A 14,549-nucleotide genomic window follows, 5' to 3' on the forward strand; every position below is an offset into this window, starting at 1 on the left:
GGTTGGACCCTAGACACAAATTTGAAAATTGTTGCTACACTTCTGTGTGTATTGTTGTAGTATACAGTTATTTATATTCTATACATCTGAATTTATTTGACCTAATACTGCAATATTCTTTGTGTCTCTTCACCCCAGGGTGTCCCCTGCAGGTAAAGGAAACTCTGGCACTTGGAAAAAACTTGAACTTCCTCAACTTCTCCTAAGTATAAAAAATCGAGCCCTAAATAAATTTTTCCCCATAAAATATCATCAAGAACTTGACCCGGAAAAAAGTCCTCGGAAAAGCCTGGAAATCCAGCCAAAAGCTAAAGATACAAAAGGTTTTCGGCAGAACATGCTCAGCAACAAAATGATCATCAATGACCCCGTGATGGAGATTAATGTCAAGGATCCAGGACTTATCCTTAAGAAACAGTTGGAGAACGCCAAGTCCTCTCCATTACCCCAAAAGATCACACTGAAAAAGACGTCAAGCATCAAAGATAAGATCTCTGTGTGGGAAGGTAAACGAGAGACGCAATCCCCAATACTCAACAGGAAGGAGTCCGTACAGGTGAAGAGGCAAGATTCCTTTGGTACTGCTTTCGGAGATACGAATGTTGACGATGGAAGAATCCATCAAAAAGGTAGCATTAAAAGGATGTTCAGTTGGGAGATGGACAACAAGGAACTTGAACGGAAAGACTGTATAACGGTTGAGAAAAAAGCAGACAAAGAGATTAATCCAAGTGTAGAAAGACTTCAGGAGCAGGTTATAAGCACGAAGAAGGACCAAGCAACGGTGTTGAGTCAGGTGAAAAGGTTTGAACGTTCTCTGAAGGACGGTCCGGCAGACGGGCTACCACAGTTACCAGGGACCTATTACTCACCGCAGTGTTTGTTGGATTCAGAGATCCAGGAGAACAGAGTGGGGTCAAAGTTGAAATGGGGGTCAGATTCAGAGAACTCGGAACCGATTTTTGGGAGGGTGGGAGAGGGGAGAAGATCTAGAAGGACAAGCAATGCAGAGAATGTATATACAGAACCTGGCGCACCCGAGAAGAAGCTACCTATAAACCCCTTACCCAAACCTAGAAGGACTTTCCGGCATGAAGGGGAGGTGGGTCCAGACAGAACAGGTCTACGGAAATTTAATAGAGACTTACCTCCACTTCCTTGTATACCTCCACCTCCTCTCCCCACATCTCCACCACCGTCGGCTGTGAGCAGAAGACTATGGAATAGCAAACACAGAAATAATGGAGACCATAGGTACACTTATTATACTCTTTTATTTACCGATGTGATGTGATGCTGAAATTGAAAGGAAATGAAAAGTAATTTGATTTCAGAAGTATAAATGTGGCAATTGTACAATGCTTTGGGCTTTACACTTTAGTGTCCGCACCTTTTGTAATTATTTTCAGCCAGTGGTGTCCGTGTCTGCCCACTTTTTAAATGCACAGGCGCGGGGATGTGCTTTTACAATGCATGGACCAGGACTCCATTCAGTTAAATTAATGAACTCTTGTCCACCAATTGTGATGATCTTTTTTTTATGTATTCAGCTGGACTCCAATAATTGAATTGAATGGAGTTTGTCAAGCACCTGCCTCCACCTCAAGGGTACACGAGTGTAATGGCTTTTAATGTAAGAATTTGAAAAGCTACGCTCTTATGTAAATTGCAGCTATAGTAGCATTCATCAGGGAGCTCTGTGAGCAGTTTCAACACTGACCCAAACGACAACTTTACTACCAATCTGTGTTCTCCTTCAATTCCAAGTAGGACCCAATGTTCTATACTGTATAATCCAACTGGATCATATTATAACTTGTCAGGATAGGGCCCCACGTGGTACAATTTGGTAAAAAATGTGATAAGAATGGGAGGCAGTGGACTTACTTTTGCTTTATTAGCTTTTATTTAATGCATAACCTTGTTTTGTATTTATGTGTGAAGAAATATTCCCATATATACAGTGGTGTGAAAGTGGGGGTGTACAAGGTGGTATGCCCATACCGCTACTTCTTCCACTCCCATTGTAACACTATCACATTCCATTCACTTACATCCCTATTATATTGTTCCTGCCGCCACACAGGGAGAAAATCCGAAAAATATCATTTGGGTTGGGTTTACATTTGCCAATTTTTAAGAAATGAGTGGAACTATATTTTAATATTTGTAACACAGCTATGTAATTTGATGTTTTATTCCAGCTCAGTGATAAGAGTCATTTTCTGGGCTAACGCCAAAATATCCATAAAGACCCTTGAGATTGTGCAACCTGAGAAGTTTTTGAGACTTAATGGAATATTACGTTAGAGCTAAACCCCAACATTTAAATTGCTCAGTTTTACGCTGATATTCCACTGCAGCTCTGCTAAAAAAATAAAAAGTTACCTCCCCACTTGACTACAGACAGATGAAACTCCTCCCAGTTCTTTACGGCAGTGTACTAATTGGGGTGTTATACAGGTGAATAAGCGGAGAAGGCAGTCGTGAGCTGCTGTGACATCACTGTGTAAATCAACCTATAAACAGGGTGCATGCAGCCGTAGATTCTTGCAGTACTATATGGATATGTTTTCTTTTTGCAGTTCAGAAAGGGAACTGTACAAAACTTCCAACTGTCCTGATTTAGGCAGGACAGTCACGATTTGATGCTCTGAACCGCCAACCAGATCGGGACAGCTTTGTCCCGCGGGTGGACCATTTTGCAGGTATTTCTCATTCACTACTGCTCAGCACGGCCGAGCGGAGCATGGCAGAGCATTGGTGAATGGGTCGCACGGCAATGGAGGTGTTTGGAGGGGATATGAGGAGAGTACGTGGCAGCCTATCACTTCAAAAGCGATAGGCACGCCCCATCACAGTTTGACCACGCTCCCTGTCCAGATTTCCAAATATTGGGAGGTATAAGGGTATGTAAACCCCATAACTAATCACTCCATCTCTACGCCAACAACTTGCCACAGCTCTGCCGCCAGTTTCAGTTACTAGACATGTACAACCTGCCACTATATCTGGTGGTAGGAGCTATTCTCACCATCCTACGGTTAGTCAAGGCTAGGGAAGAAGAGGCATTCATTCCATTCTATATAACTTAAGACGGACGTAAATATATCATAGGCACGGTTAAAAGATATTTTCAAATTCTGAAGCCTTGAAAACATCTATCATTGTATATATAACAATGTCTCACTCCCAGACTTTACTCAGGCTGTGCAAACCAAGCTCACCGGCGGCACATAGACATGTCCCCATATTATGGCCACCCCCATTAAGACACATAGATTTTTTTTAACTCCAGATACCCGTTAGATACACCCTACAATAGAGTGAATCTAACCAATTGTTTAACAGAGGCCGTTTTACTTGTAAAATAAAATAAAATAAAATGCACAAAGTTTGAGAAATACAGAGGGTATGATATTTCCATCATAATATTATCTAAAGATTGTTAGAAATATTATTTATTGAAAGAATCAATATCACATATTTAAGTTACATTTTATGGCCGTTTCCTATTAAGCCATTTGAAATGCTTAAAATTACAATATACATAGTGTCAAGGGATAGATCTGTTTTCTGAAGAAATATCTATTTTCGGATGCATAACGAACTATTTCTTCCATGCGGTTAATAGGTCATTAAATTTGTTTTGCACTGTCATCCGATGACCACGTGTCATCATTATCTCTTCCTGTGCAAACAGTTTTCTCTTGTACAACACATACAAGATACATTTTCGTTGTCAGTTGCAAGTGACAGGTGTCAGCTTCTTTTTGTGTGATGAGCCTGGAACATTTTTGTAACAATATTCCTGTCTGAATATCAGGAAGTCCTACGAATTTGAAGATTTACTACAGTCGTCGGAGAACGGCCGAGTAGACTGGTACGCACAGACCAAGTTGGCCCTTACACGCACTTTATCCGAGGAAAACGTCTACGAAGACATCTTAGGTAAGGAGCCAGCGATTTTAAAGTTACAGAATAAATAGAATATATATTTATTTTATATTTGTATATTGTTATATATATTTACGCAGTGCGTTCTGTCAGGTCACTACGGACTGGTGACGTGAGCGTGTTAGTGCTTCAGAGATAACACTAGTAGAATTTACAAGTCGCATTCCCGTGGGTGTCGGTTCAGATCGAAAAATTGCTGTGTTCTCTGTGTAATGTAAACTTAAAACCTATACCGGTATATACTATCAAGCTGACCTTGGATTTTCATATTACCACACTGGCAGCCAGGGCAGGACATTTATGGGACCAATGCCAAAATTCTGTGAGGGCCCTTGATTCTGGCCACTAGAGAGGAGCCAGGGGCCTGATTCATTAAGGATCTTAACTTGAGAAACTTCTTATTTCAGTCTCCTGAACAAAACCATGTTACAATGCATGGGGTGCAAATTAGTATTCTGTTTTGCACATAAGTTAAATACTGACTGTTTTTTCATGTAGCACACAAATACTTGATAGTTTTTTTGTACACTGAAATTTAAAGTTGATATTTGTGTGCTACATGAAAAAACAGTCAGTATTTAACTTATGTGCAAAACAGAATACTAATTTGCACCCCTTGCATTGTAACATGGTTTTGTCCAGGAGACTGAAATAAGAAGTTTCTCAAGTTAAGATCCTTAATGAATCAGGCCCCAGATCAACAATTGGCGCCGTTGATTCCATATGGCTGATAGATGATTAATTGTCCCAAAAGTACAGGTTGCAAGTAATTGAAAGTGATATACGATGGAATGCTTGAATAGAATAGATTCCTACCCCATTGGGATAGAGATGAGTGCTTGCTTGTTTGTCTGGGAGTCATTGAAAGTTGTATTGTATGAGGAAGATCAATAGCAGGTCACAAGATTTCATATGGTGTAATTGGGATATTTCTGCGACTCTTCTGTGGTTTCTTATGAATGAGTATAGAGACATTACTAGAGTCCCTTGCCCAATGTATTCTAGAAGCCCAAAGTGGCACTGGGGCATGTTACTAAATACTGCATGGTGATGGGGGGGCAGGGAGAGAATTGGCCTCAAAGAAAATCTTTTATCTGCTAAAAACTGAAACACTCATACATGTAATTTGTTTACACTTCCTAAGAAGAAGCAGAAGTTAACCCTTTTTCTGTGTAAGACTGAATCACAGAAGAGTAGACCGCAGGCATACACTGTAAATATCTAGTAGAGGAAATTAAATAAACATAAAAAACAGAACACAAAAATACAACACAGCCCCGATATGCTCAAAAATTAGTCTGACCATCGCACTATAACACGGATAAACCTTAACGAGGGAGAGATTTACACCCCACACGCCCTACAGGCAGCATGGAGAAAATGGACAGCAGTAGCCACAGGCATTGGTACAAATTACAGGCAGCACAATCAGAGTAGAAACCTCTAAAGTTGCCACTACTGTGACCTCCTCGGACATTGACAAACTATAGGCAGCACAAGGGTCAGACAGATCGACCCATAGGGATATTCCTTGTTTCTGTTTCTGTGTTTTCAGTGCTACTAAACATATCAGTCTTAGGGGTAGAGTTATCAAATGTTCTAAAAAGCAAAAAGTGGAGACGTTGCCCATAGCAACCAATCAGATTCCAGCTGTCATTATCTAGAATGTACAAACTAGAATCTGATTGGTTGCTATGGGCAACACTTGTTCTTCCTTTCTAGAATGTTTGATAAATCTACTCCTTTGTGGTAATTGCTTCCACAGACAACGTTTTCTTTCTTGGGACCCCATGCTAACTAATTTTTCGGAGGGCTGGGTGGGCGGAGTCACAGGTGGTGCCACGGATGTCAGCTGGGTGCAGGGGAAGCACACACTAGGATTACGCCCCCTGATGGCTACTTCAAACCCTCAATATAGATACTTATTTTGTTAAATATATGGTAAGAATTTTTTTCTTCGTAATGAACCATTCATTGCTACAGGGAAAGCGGGCAGCCGTATGTTTACACTACTAGAATGACGGCTGAATATGACTCCCCCCTCTCATTTGCATAAATAACTATATAAATAATACAGACAACTAAAATAATTAAATAACTAATGGCAAGTGTTTCTGTAACAGATAGTGTGAGGTCGTATACAAGCTTCAAAATGCGCAGACCAGCAATGCCTCCTTATGTGCAGTTATATCTTGACCCCTTCATCTCATTTAATAATCACTGCGTGTAAAAAAAAATTGCCTTATCTGCACTCGGCAAGGACCGCCCCCACGCGCCCAACTCCTCCCACTGGTAGGTGGAAACATTTGCGCTTCCCCGTAAAACCAGCTGCAGTTGCGTTAAAGTGGTCATGATGTCACAAAGGCCATCAACTATTTCATTCTATCCCGCTTGTCGCACAGGAGCCGGTGCGGGATCGCACAGGAGCTGCGGGTTTCCACTTCTGAGGTTCCTAAGTGGCCCTTAATAATTATTCTCACAGTACAACGCTACCTCCACTGTCCCCGACGCGGGTCTGCGGTTAGGATGGGATCTTGTTGAAAATCATCCTCTTGGTTTTTTCTTCGCTTTGGTCCGTTGAGAAACTTAAACAGACAGGAAAAAAGGAAAGGAAAGCATCCCGTTACAACTCAGAAACCAAAATAAACAGAATTAAACCCAAACCTGTGCTCTCCGGGGACATTATCTAAACAGGAATTTATTGCATTGAGCACTTGGCTGGCTCTTGGTAAACCTCCGGCCTGCGGAAAAAAATACTCTCTTCCTGTCATGTTAATATGGGCATGTGGATGCCTTGTACATGTGTGTGGGAAGAGCGTGTACATGTGATTATTGTGCTTCGCTGTTGCAAAATCATCCCTTTAAAAGTATAGTTCAAGACCAAATCTCCGCTGAGCAGTGCAGGAAGTGTTAGCTCTGCGGATGCCCACGTCAGCACCTCTTCACTGACCCTGTGTTTAATCTAAACATCCTCCCGCACCTTGTACTCCCTCCCAAACATGTCAAGACGTCTATACCACGTATAGGCGGTCAGTTCCTCCATTAAACATGTAGAACACTCTATTTCCGAGTACGGTCTTTGATGATGTTGAAAATTATCCTGTGAGCAGGGGCAAACGCGGGATCTGTAGAGGGGGGTTTCCACAGCACGCCGCCAGTGGGCGTGACCAGCAGACATGGGGGGCGTGGCTATAATTTTAGACAGTGCTTGGCTGCTCTCCAACTTTTCCTATCCCCATAATATACATGGGCAATGCTGCGTGCACTACTGTTAGGTGCACGCAGCTCTCCCTTTTCTAGCAGAACTGTGTGAAGCGGGGGCAGGTTCCAGCCACCTCAATTATACAGTGCGCCAGGCTTGGAGGGGGGTTTACAGGCACTAGGAAACCCACCCTTGGTTTGCCTATGGGTGAGAGGCTCTGAACAAAAAGAAGCAAAACAGTGCCACTCTAGGTGTGTAGTGAAATGGGTTTTATTACAGATTGAGAGTTTGGGCCAGGGGAGGGACTGAGGGCTTAACGTTAAGTAGGGGCTGGGGCGGGGTTATAAAAGTAATTTCAAACTATTAAATTCCATTCACATTTTCCATACTGCCACTTCTAAATTTCCACTTTGACCACTGCCGCTGGGGCTAAATCCACGTGTTATTGGAAAGCGAGGGACTGTGCCCTCTCCGTCAAAGCAAAGACTCCCTTAAAAATGCACCTTCTACGCCCCTTAATATAATTATTTAAGCTCGCTCTGCAAAATTTCTCTGCTCTGCAAAATGTGTGTTTCTTGGTTTACGCCTTCACCCTCCTAAAATCCTATTGGCCAGCGCCCTCCACTAACGCCACCATCTTCTGCCGCAATCCCATGCACCTTGCCATAAATCTGTGTGCGCATTGCCCCGTTATTGAGATCCTACATACCTTTACAGAGGGGGAACTGTACCAAGCAAACCATTTTCTGATGAGTTTATTTTTATCCACATTACACACTATTTCAGTGTACTGATAACAGTGCTCAGATAGTGTCTGACAGTAGAGATCGTTCCCTGGATTGTGAGCCTCCGGCTGTGGTTGCAGAATGAGAGGAATGCTTTGTTATGACCTCGGCGGACACCAATGCTATGCAAGCACTAAATGTTACAGAAATCTACAAACTAGACCCAAACAATGACAGCACTTTCTAAATCTAGATGCAAGAGACTATTTATACGTGTGAAAATATTTAAAGGGTGTTGATCCTGTCTTTCATATGTTCAACAATATCCATTTTATTCTAGTGGAAAGTGCCAAATTGGATCTTAAAATTAGGCAGACCTGTGTTATATAGACTGACAACAGAAATAATTCCATGATTACAGAAATGTCCTGCTCTAATTACAACATGCTCTAATTACAAACAGGTAAATGTAAAATAATAATCCAGAACTAGTTCTGTCTGCTCCTTTACTTAGCTCTGATTGAACTAACCTGGCCTTATTGAATTAATTAATATAAAACAAGTGTTAGGCAGTCAGTGCTGATGGAGAGCGTGTGATTATGACAATGTCAGTAAGGGAGCGTCTGCATGAGCCGCAGGTACGTATCCAGCAGCGGCTGTACAGATGCTGCAGATCTGTCTGTCGGGGCTGACAGAGGAATTGTAGAGCAGAGAGCGATGATCAGACTGGATATAGGTCAGATATGTGTCACTAATTATACTGCAGCCACATATACATCCTGTATCATACAATGCAGCTGTCAGATGGGGAACAGCAAAGACCTATAAGACCTAGGCGGGTTCAGTTTAATACCTCTCTATTTATATATAGAGAGACATAGAGAGAGAGACATAGAGAGAGCGAGACATAGAGAGAGCGAGACATAGAGAGAGCGAGACATAGAGAGATAGAGACAGAGAGAGAGACATAGAGAGCGAGAGACAGAGAGAGAGACATAGAGACATAGAGAGAGACATAGAGAGCGAGAGACAGAGACATAAAGAGGAGAGGGAGAAAGAGATGGATGGAAACATATATAGGGGCACATTTATCATTTATCGGACAAAACGAGAAATACTTATCAATCCTTATCGCATGGATAAGGATTGATGTATTTCTCAAATTTATTAAAAATGGATCACAGAAACAGCAGTTCCAAAAAACTGCTGTTTCTGTGATAAAAAAAACCATACTTACCCCCCTCTTCTGTCGCGCTGTCTCCCGATCTCCTCCTCTTCGGTGTACTTTCTCTTCTTCATGCTACTGCGCATGTGCCAACCGGAGAACTTGAGGCTGTGACAGGGAGGGATCACAAGATCACTCCCTGCGCCTGCGCTGTCCAGCTCTGCTCTCCGGAGCAGAGCTGGACATACCGAAGAACAGAAGTTTTACCAGCATTTCTGGCGTACATTAACACTACAAGTTCCCAAAAAAAACATTTTTTCGGGACTTGTTAGATTGCGGCCAGGAGCAGTCACCATTCTGTTGAATGGTGACTGCTCGCAAAAACGATCAGGAGTGCAAAGTAGCAGATATCAATGATATCTGCTGCGATGCACCTTTAATAAATTTGCGGAGGGCACATCCTGGCCTAATTTACACGGTAAGTGCACGATAGTGCACTACCGTGCTTTTTTAAATATACCCCATAGAGAGAGGGAGGGAGAGAGAGACATATATGTATAAATTATAGAGAGAGAGGGGGGGAGAGAGCGATATAGAGATAGATACAGATAGAGAGAGAGAGATAAAGATATATATATATATATATATATATATATATATATATATATATATATGAGAGAGAGAGCGAGAGAGCGTAAATATTCCCAACTTTTTTTATATGTTTCAAACACTTTAGGAATTAAACTTCATAATTTAAATAGTCAATAAAGAATAATCTACAATATGGATGTAGTTGATTAATGATTTTGTGTCAGATGGCAATAACATAACCCCAAATCCTGTGTCTTTCCCTCCCCCACAACCCAGGTGTCCAATATACACTTGTACATACTTGTGTCTAAACACAGTTATTTATAGCTGTCTGTCTGATACAAAGCTAAATCACTATATAATAGACCCTTTCTAGTCAATCATTCTTCTATTCTTCCTGATTATTAAACCACATGACTGCTCCGTCGGAATGTACGTCTGTTTATTACACTTCTGCATAATAACAATTTAGCAATAACCACTTTATATAAGTAAATGCAAATACGCCACAAATGTGGTGCACTGTGCAGAATGACATTTTACTAATCATTGACAGAAAGCTCAATTGAAAGTAAAGCTGAACACTGTGCATTGTACTAATTATTAGAGGTGAATGATGGCATTATACATACACCCTGATTACATCCTATGGAACTGCATTGCAGAGGACTTTGTATGGCTGGGCCCCCAGGGTCTGAGTTACTGCCCCCCACTCACATTGTGACTTGAGTTAAATAACAGCTGGGAAGCCACAGGTTGCCTAACCTTGTACTAACAGGATGCAGTAAGACACACACCTCTTCTGCTTGTGTTACCATTTAACTCTTGTCCCTCCCCAGTAAAGGGCTCTTATTTCTATACCTGTGCCCTTACTTCCTGATCATGTGACAGCCAGGCGAGCTTCTACATGAGGTGCACCATGGCGAGGCAGAAAGGTGAGTTATAGATTAGTGCAACCTCAATACTTAGGGGCATCTTCCAGTGTCCTCCTGATGTTTGCTCTGCACCCTCTCCTTGCACCCCTGCACCACTCCTGTCATGTCAGATTAGTCACTGGCTTCTCTGTGTGTGTGACATTCAGGTCACAATCTGCCACCAGTGCAGAGATGTCAAACCGAAAGTTCAGCAAGTCAGAAACTAAGTTCAATTCTAGGAGAGGAAACAAGACTGCGTGTAACTCTCACTTGTACTAAGGGACGGTGGCTCTGTCTGAAGGGGGGGAGAGGATTCCTCTCTGATTTATTGATCTAATTGAGAATTTAAATAACAGACCCATTGCTACTTTATTTCAGCTGTGTCATCATGTGTTACTCTTGTTTTCCCTGCAGATTTAATTGTATTCCAGTAAACTGGGATGGATTAATTAAGGGTGGGGGAAGTTATTTTGTAATGTCAGTTAATTAATTCAGCCTCAGCTTTTGCAACTGGAGAATCAATGAGGTGAAACAGAGGCAGAGGTTGGGGTTACAGGTATTGTACGCAAAGGGCTAATGTATAGACCTCATGTCGAGTTTGCACAATTTAAATATTATGACCATTTTATTTATTTATTTAACGAGAGTTGTTTAGTAAAAGATTTTAAATGTTTTCAGTAAGGAATGTCCAAAGTACACCAGAACTGGAAATAAGAGTTTCCCTTTGGCTACGTGGTCCCCAAAACGATGGGTACATAATATTTCACTAAATGTAACATTATTGTGTTGTTGTTTTTTTTTCTTTTATGTGAGTTTACTGAGTGGTAGGACTTTTAGTAACTTTTAATATGTATTAAAATTAAACATGATTTGATGGTACACAGCACACAAAGCTCTGTGATTGGTTCCCCAAACCTTTGGTGCGTGATGCATGCATTGTTTTAGTGGTGTGTTTGTTGATGGTGCCTCAGTTTGCTGGTCTCAATGTTTGTTTTTATTGATGGATTAATATTTACTCTGATCAGTAAAGTTTATTGACGGTACTAAACGTGGCAACACTTAGTACTGTATGGTGAATTTTAAGAGTGTTTATTGGGTGACTTTCTAAGGGCTAGATTTACTAAATGGCGGGTTTGAAAAAGTGGAGATGTTGCCTATAGCAACCAATCAGATACTAGGTTTCATTTTGTAGAATGCACTAAATAAATGACAGCTAGAATCTGATTGGTTGCTATAGGCAACATCTCCACTTTTTCAAACCCGCAGTTTAGTAAATATACCCCTAAGAGTGTATTGTCAAACCGAACAACAGTGACTGCAAGACACATATTTAAGTATCAATATCAGATTAATTTTATTAAAGAATATTGTACAACTACTATTTCCCTGACAGTTACCAAAATACTACTGAGGAGAAAAATAATTATATATAAAATCTACTTTGTCACTATAAGGTAATTAGCTGACAAGTTAGATTATAACTGTGTAAACTGATACGTGTGTGGGTTCATGAATGGGTCCTCTTGAAGGACATCACGTGAAAACACTTGTATGATCTTTGGAAGTCATTGTAGATGATAAGCTGAGATAGTTAAAAAAGTTCCAATGACATTTTTACATATAGTAAGAATTACAATTGAGTTGCAGTATTGAACAAGAATATATTAAGAACAAAATTTGCAAATAGTTTGCAATATTCTGAAGTTTTCTCGCTGAATATTCTACTGCTATTAACTGATAAAGACATAGAAAATGCACACACTACACACACCATAGAAATCCTAAATCACTTATTGATCTTCCTAATCATTTCCCTTTATTTTATATTATATTTTGCTGACAATTTTTAGAAAAAAATAATTAACAATGGAACTAACATATTTCCGTTTATTTTAATGTATGAACAATGAAGGTCAAATTTTAAAACTCTAAGTGAGTCTCATTAAATGACACTTTTCTCGTATGTTTACACTTGGGTGACTTTCTGTCCACCCCAAAATGTGTAAAAATATACCTGTCTGGGGTCTTTACATTGTGATGCAGTAATTGTGGAAGGCCCCCTAAAGATTTAGGGCTAGATTTACTAAACTGCGGGTTTGAAAAAGTGGAGATGTTGCCTATAGCAACCAATCAGATTCTAGCTGTTATTTTGTAGACTGCACTAAATAAATGAAAGCTAGAATCTGATTGGTTGCTATAGGCAACATCTCCACTTTTTCAAACCTGCAGTTTAGTAAATATACCCCCTAAGCTGTGAATTTGGCTCTCCACGCAGTGGTCGAAGGGGAAAGTTAGAAGCGGCGGTATGAAAAATGTACCGGGAATGTACAGTAGGAGAGGTGGCGGTATGACATGCCTCCGGATACATCACCACTGACTTCAGGTGTACGGGCAAATTACTCCCAGTTCCCGAATCAAGTATGCCCGTCATACCCACACACAGTGTGGGCAGCACCAATATCCCAAATGCAGCCTATCAATTCACTGATGGTCCTAGTGAATTGATAGTCTGGATATTGCTTTAGCTTCCAACATGCAAGACTCTGCTGGTACACATCATCATCATCATTATCAGTTATTAATATAGCGCTGTACAGAGAACTTATTCACATCAGTCCCTGCCCCATTGGAGCTTACAGTCTAAATTCCCTAATATACACAGAGAGAGAGAGAGACCAGGGTCAATTTTGATAGCAGCCAATTAACCTACCAGTATGTTTTTGGAGTGTGGGAGGAAACCGGAGCACCCGGAAGAAACCCATGTAAACACGGGGAGAACATACAAACTCCACACAGATAAGGCCATGGGCGGGAATCGAACTCATGGCCCCAGTGCTGTGAGGCAGAAGTGCTAACCACTAGATCCCCTTCTGCTGGCGTGCGCTCTGCCAGAGCCTTTGTAATAACTGACATATCCTTTTCAGCAGAGTTGCCAAATCAGCCATTTGAACACCAGGCATTTTACGAAATACACTTGCTGTGTGACCACGGCAGTTTCGGCTGAACTCCTAGCAGTGCAACAATACAACATGTGCACTTCAGAAAGTCACAAGACAGAGGGCTCACTTGACTGTATGAAGTGAGGGGAGGGGCTTGTTTGTTTGTTCTTGGTTTTTCATAGCACTTCCACATATGTAAATTGTAGAAACTAATGCAAATTTAGAAGGACACCCTTGTCTCCACATGTAGCAAATTAAATTTCGCTCTACCTCTTCTGTTTCTGTAGATCCCCCGTCGAAGGAAAATCCTTATGAAGATATTGAGACTGACAGTCGGAGTCTAGGAAAGAAGTCTGTCTCTGCATTTCCGGGGACCTTGCCATCCCTTCCTGGAACAATAAGCAAGGTAAAAAGCGGCGTGGGGGAGGTGCTTCACCATCTGCACAGACAGAGACAGATTGACATTCTTGCAGACTTGCTCTGCAGACATGCCCTTTTTTGATTGGTGGATTCGTACACAGGGGCAGGGCCAGTGATATCACAACAGCTTTACAAGCTGCATTCTCACCTTTTTTTTTATTTCTGTTACCTGCATCCGATCCCAGCAGAGCTTTAGCTGTCTGAAATGCTGTGGGGAGTTAATACTTTACTTTTTAACAGAACTGCAGTGGAATGTCCTTTATTTTGCATAATAACTACATTGTTGTAGAAGAACCAGCAAAAGAGGGGGGCCCTGCTGGACTTGATACTATCTATAAAGAACAGATATCGGATCCGCTGTACAGGTGAATGGGGGTACTTAGTGAATATTATTTACATGGGAACATTTGACTTGAGTTTCAATAAAACATTCTGGAAGAGAACCACACAATTCTGCAATTGAGAAGGGCAAAAGTTTAATTGGCACAGAGAAGCGTTGGAGCTTGTCGGCTGGGTGAACAGACCAAGTGGGATTTAAAAAAATATATATATATTTTAAATAAGTTCTGTTTTCATATGGCAGTAACTTTTCTAAGAATGAAAGGTATACGACGTGGTTATATAAGAAAGTATTGG

General features: G+C 41.1%; 1 protein-coding gene across 1 annotated transcript in view; it reads left to right on the forward strand.

The window, feature by feature from the left end:
* Positions 1-14,549, forward strand: part of DENND2A (DENN domain containing 2A) — an 82,826-nt gene that overhangs the window by 42,482 nt on the left and 25,795 nt on the right. The window contains exons 3-5 of the mRNA XM_075210375.1: positions 139-1,254; positions 3,827-3,951; positions 13,781-13,899. Coding sequence (XP_075066476.1) covers positions 139-1,254; positions 3,827-3,951; positions 13,781-13,899 — 1,360 coding nt within the window. The remainder of the gene's footprint in view (positions 1-138; positions 1,255-3,826; positions 3,952-13,780; positions 13,900-14,549) is intronic.

The sequence above is a fragment of the Mixophyes fleayi genome, chromosome 4 (genome assembly GCF_038048845.1).
Source record: "Mixophyes fleayi isolate aMixFle1 chromosome 4, aMixFle1.hap1, whole genome shotgun sequence".
Classification (NCBI taxonomy): Eukaryota; Metazoa; Chordata; class Amphibia; order Anura; family Limnodynastidae; genus Mixophyes; species Mixophyes fleayi.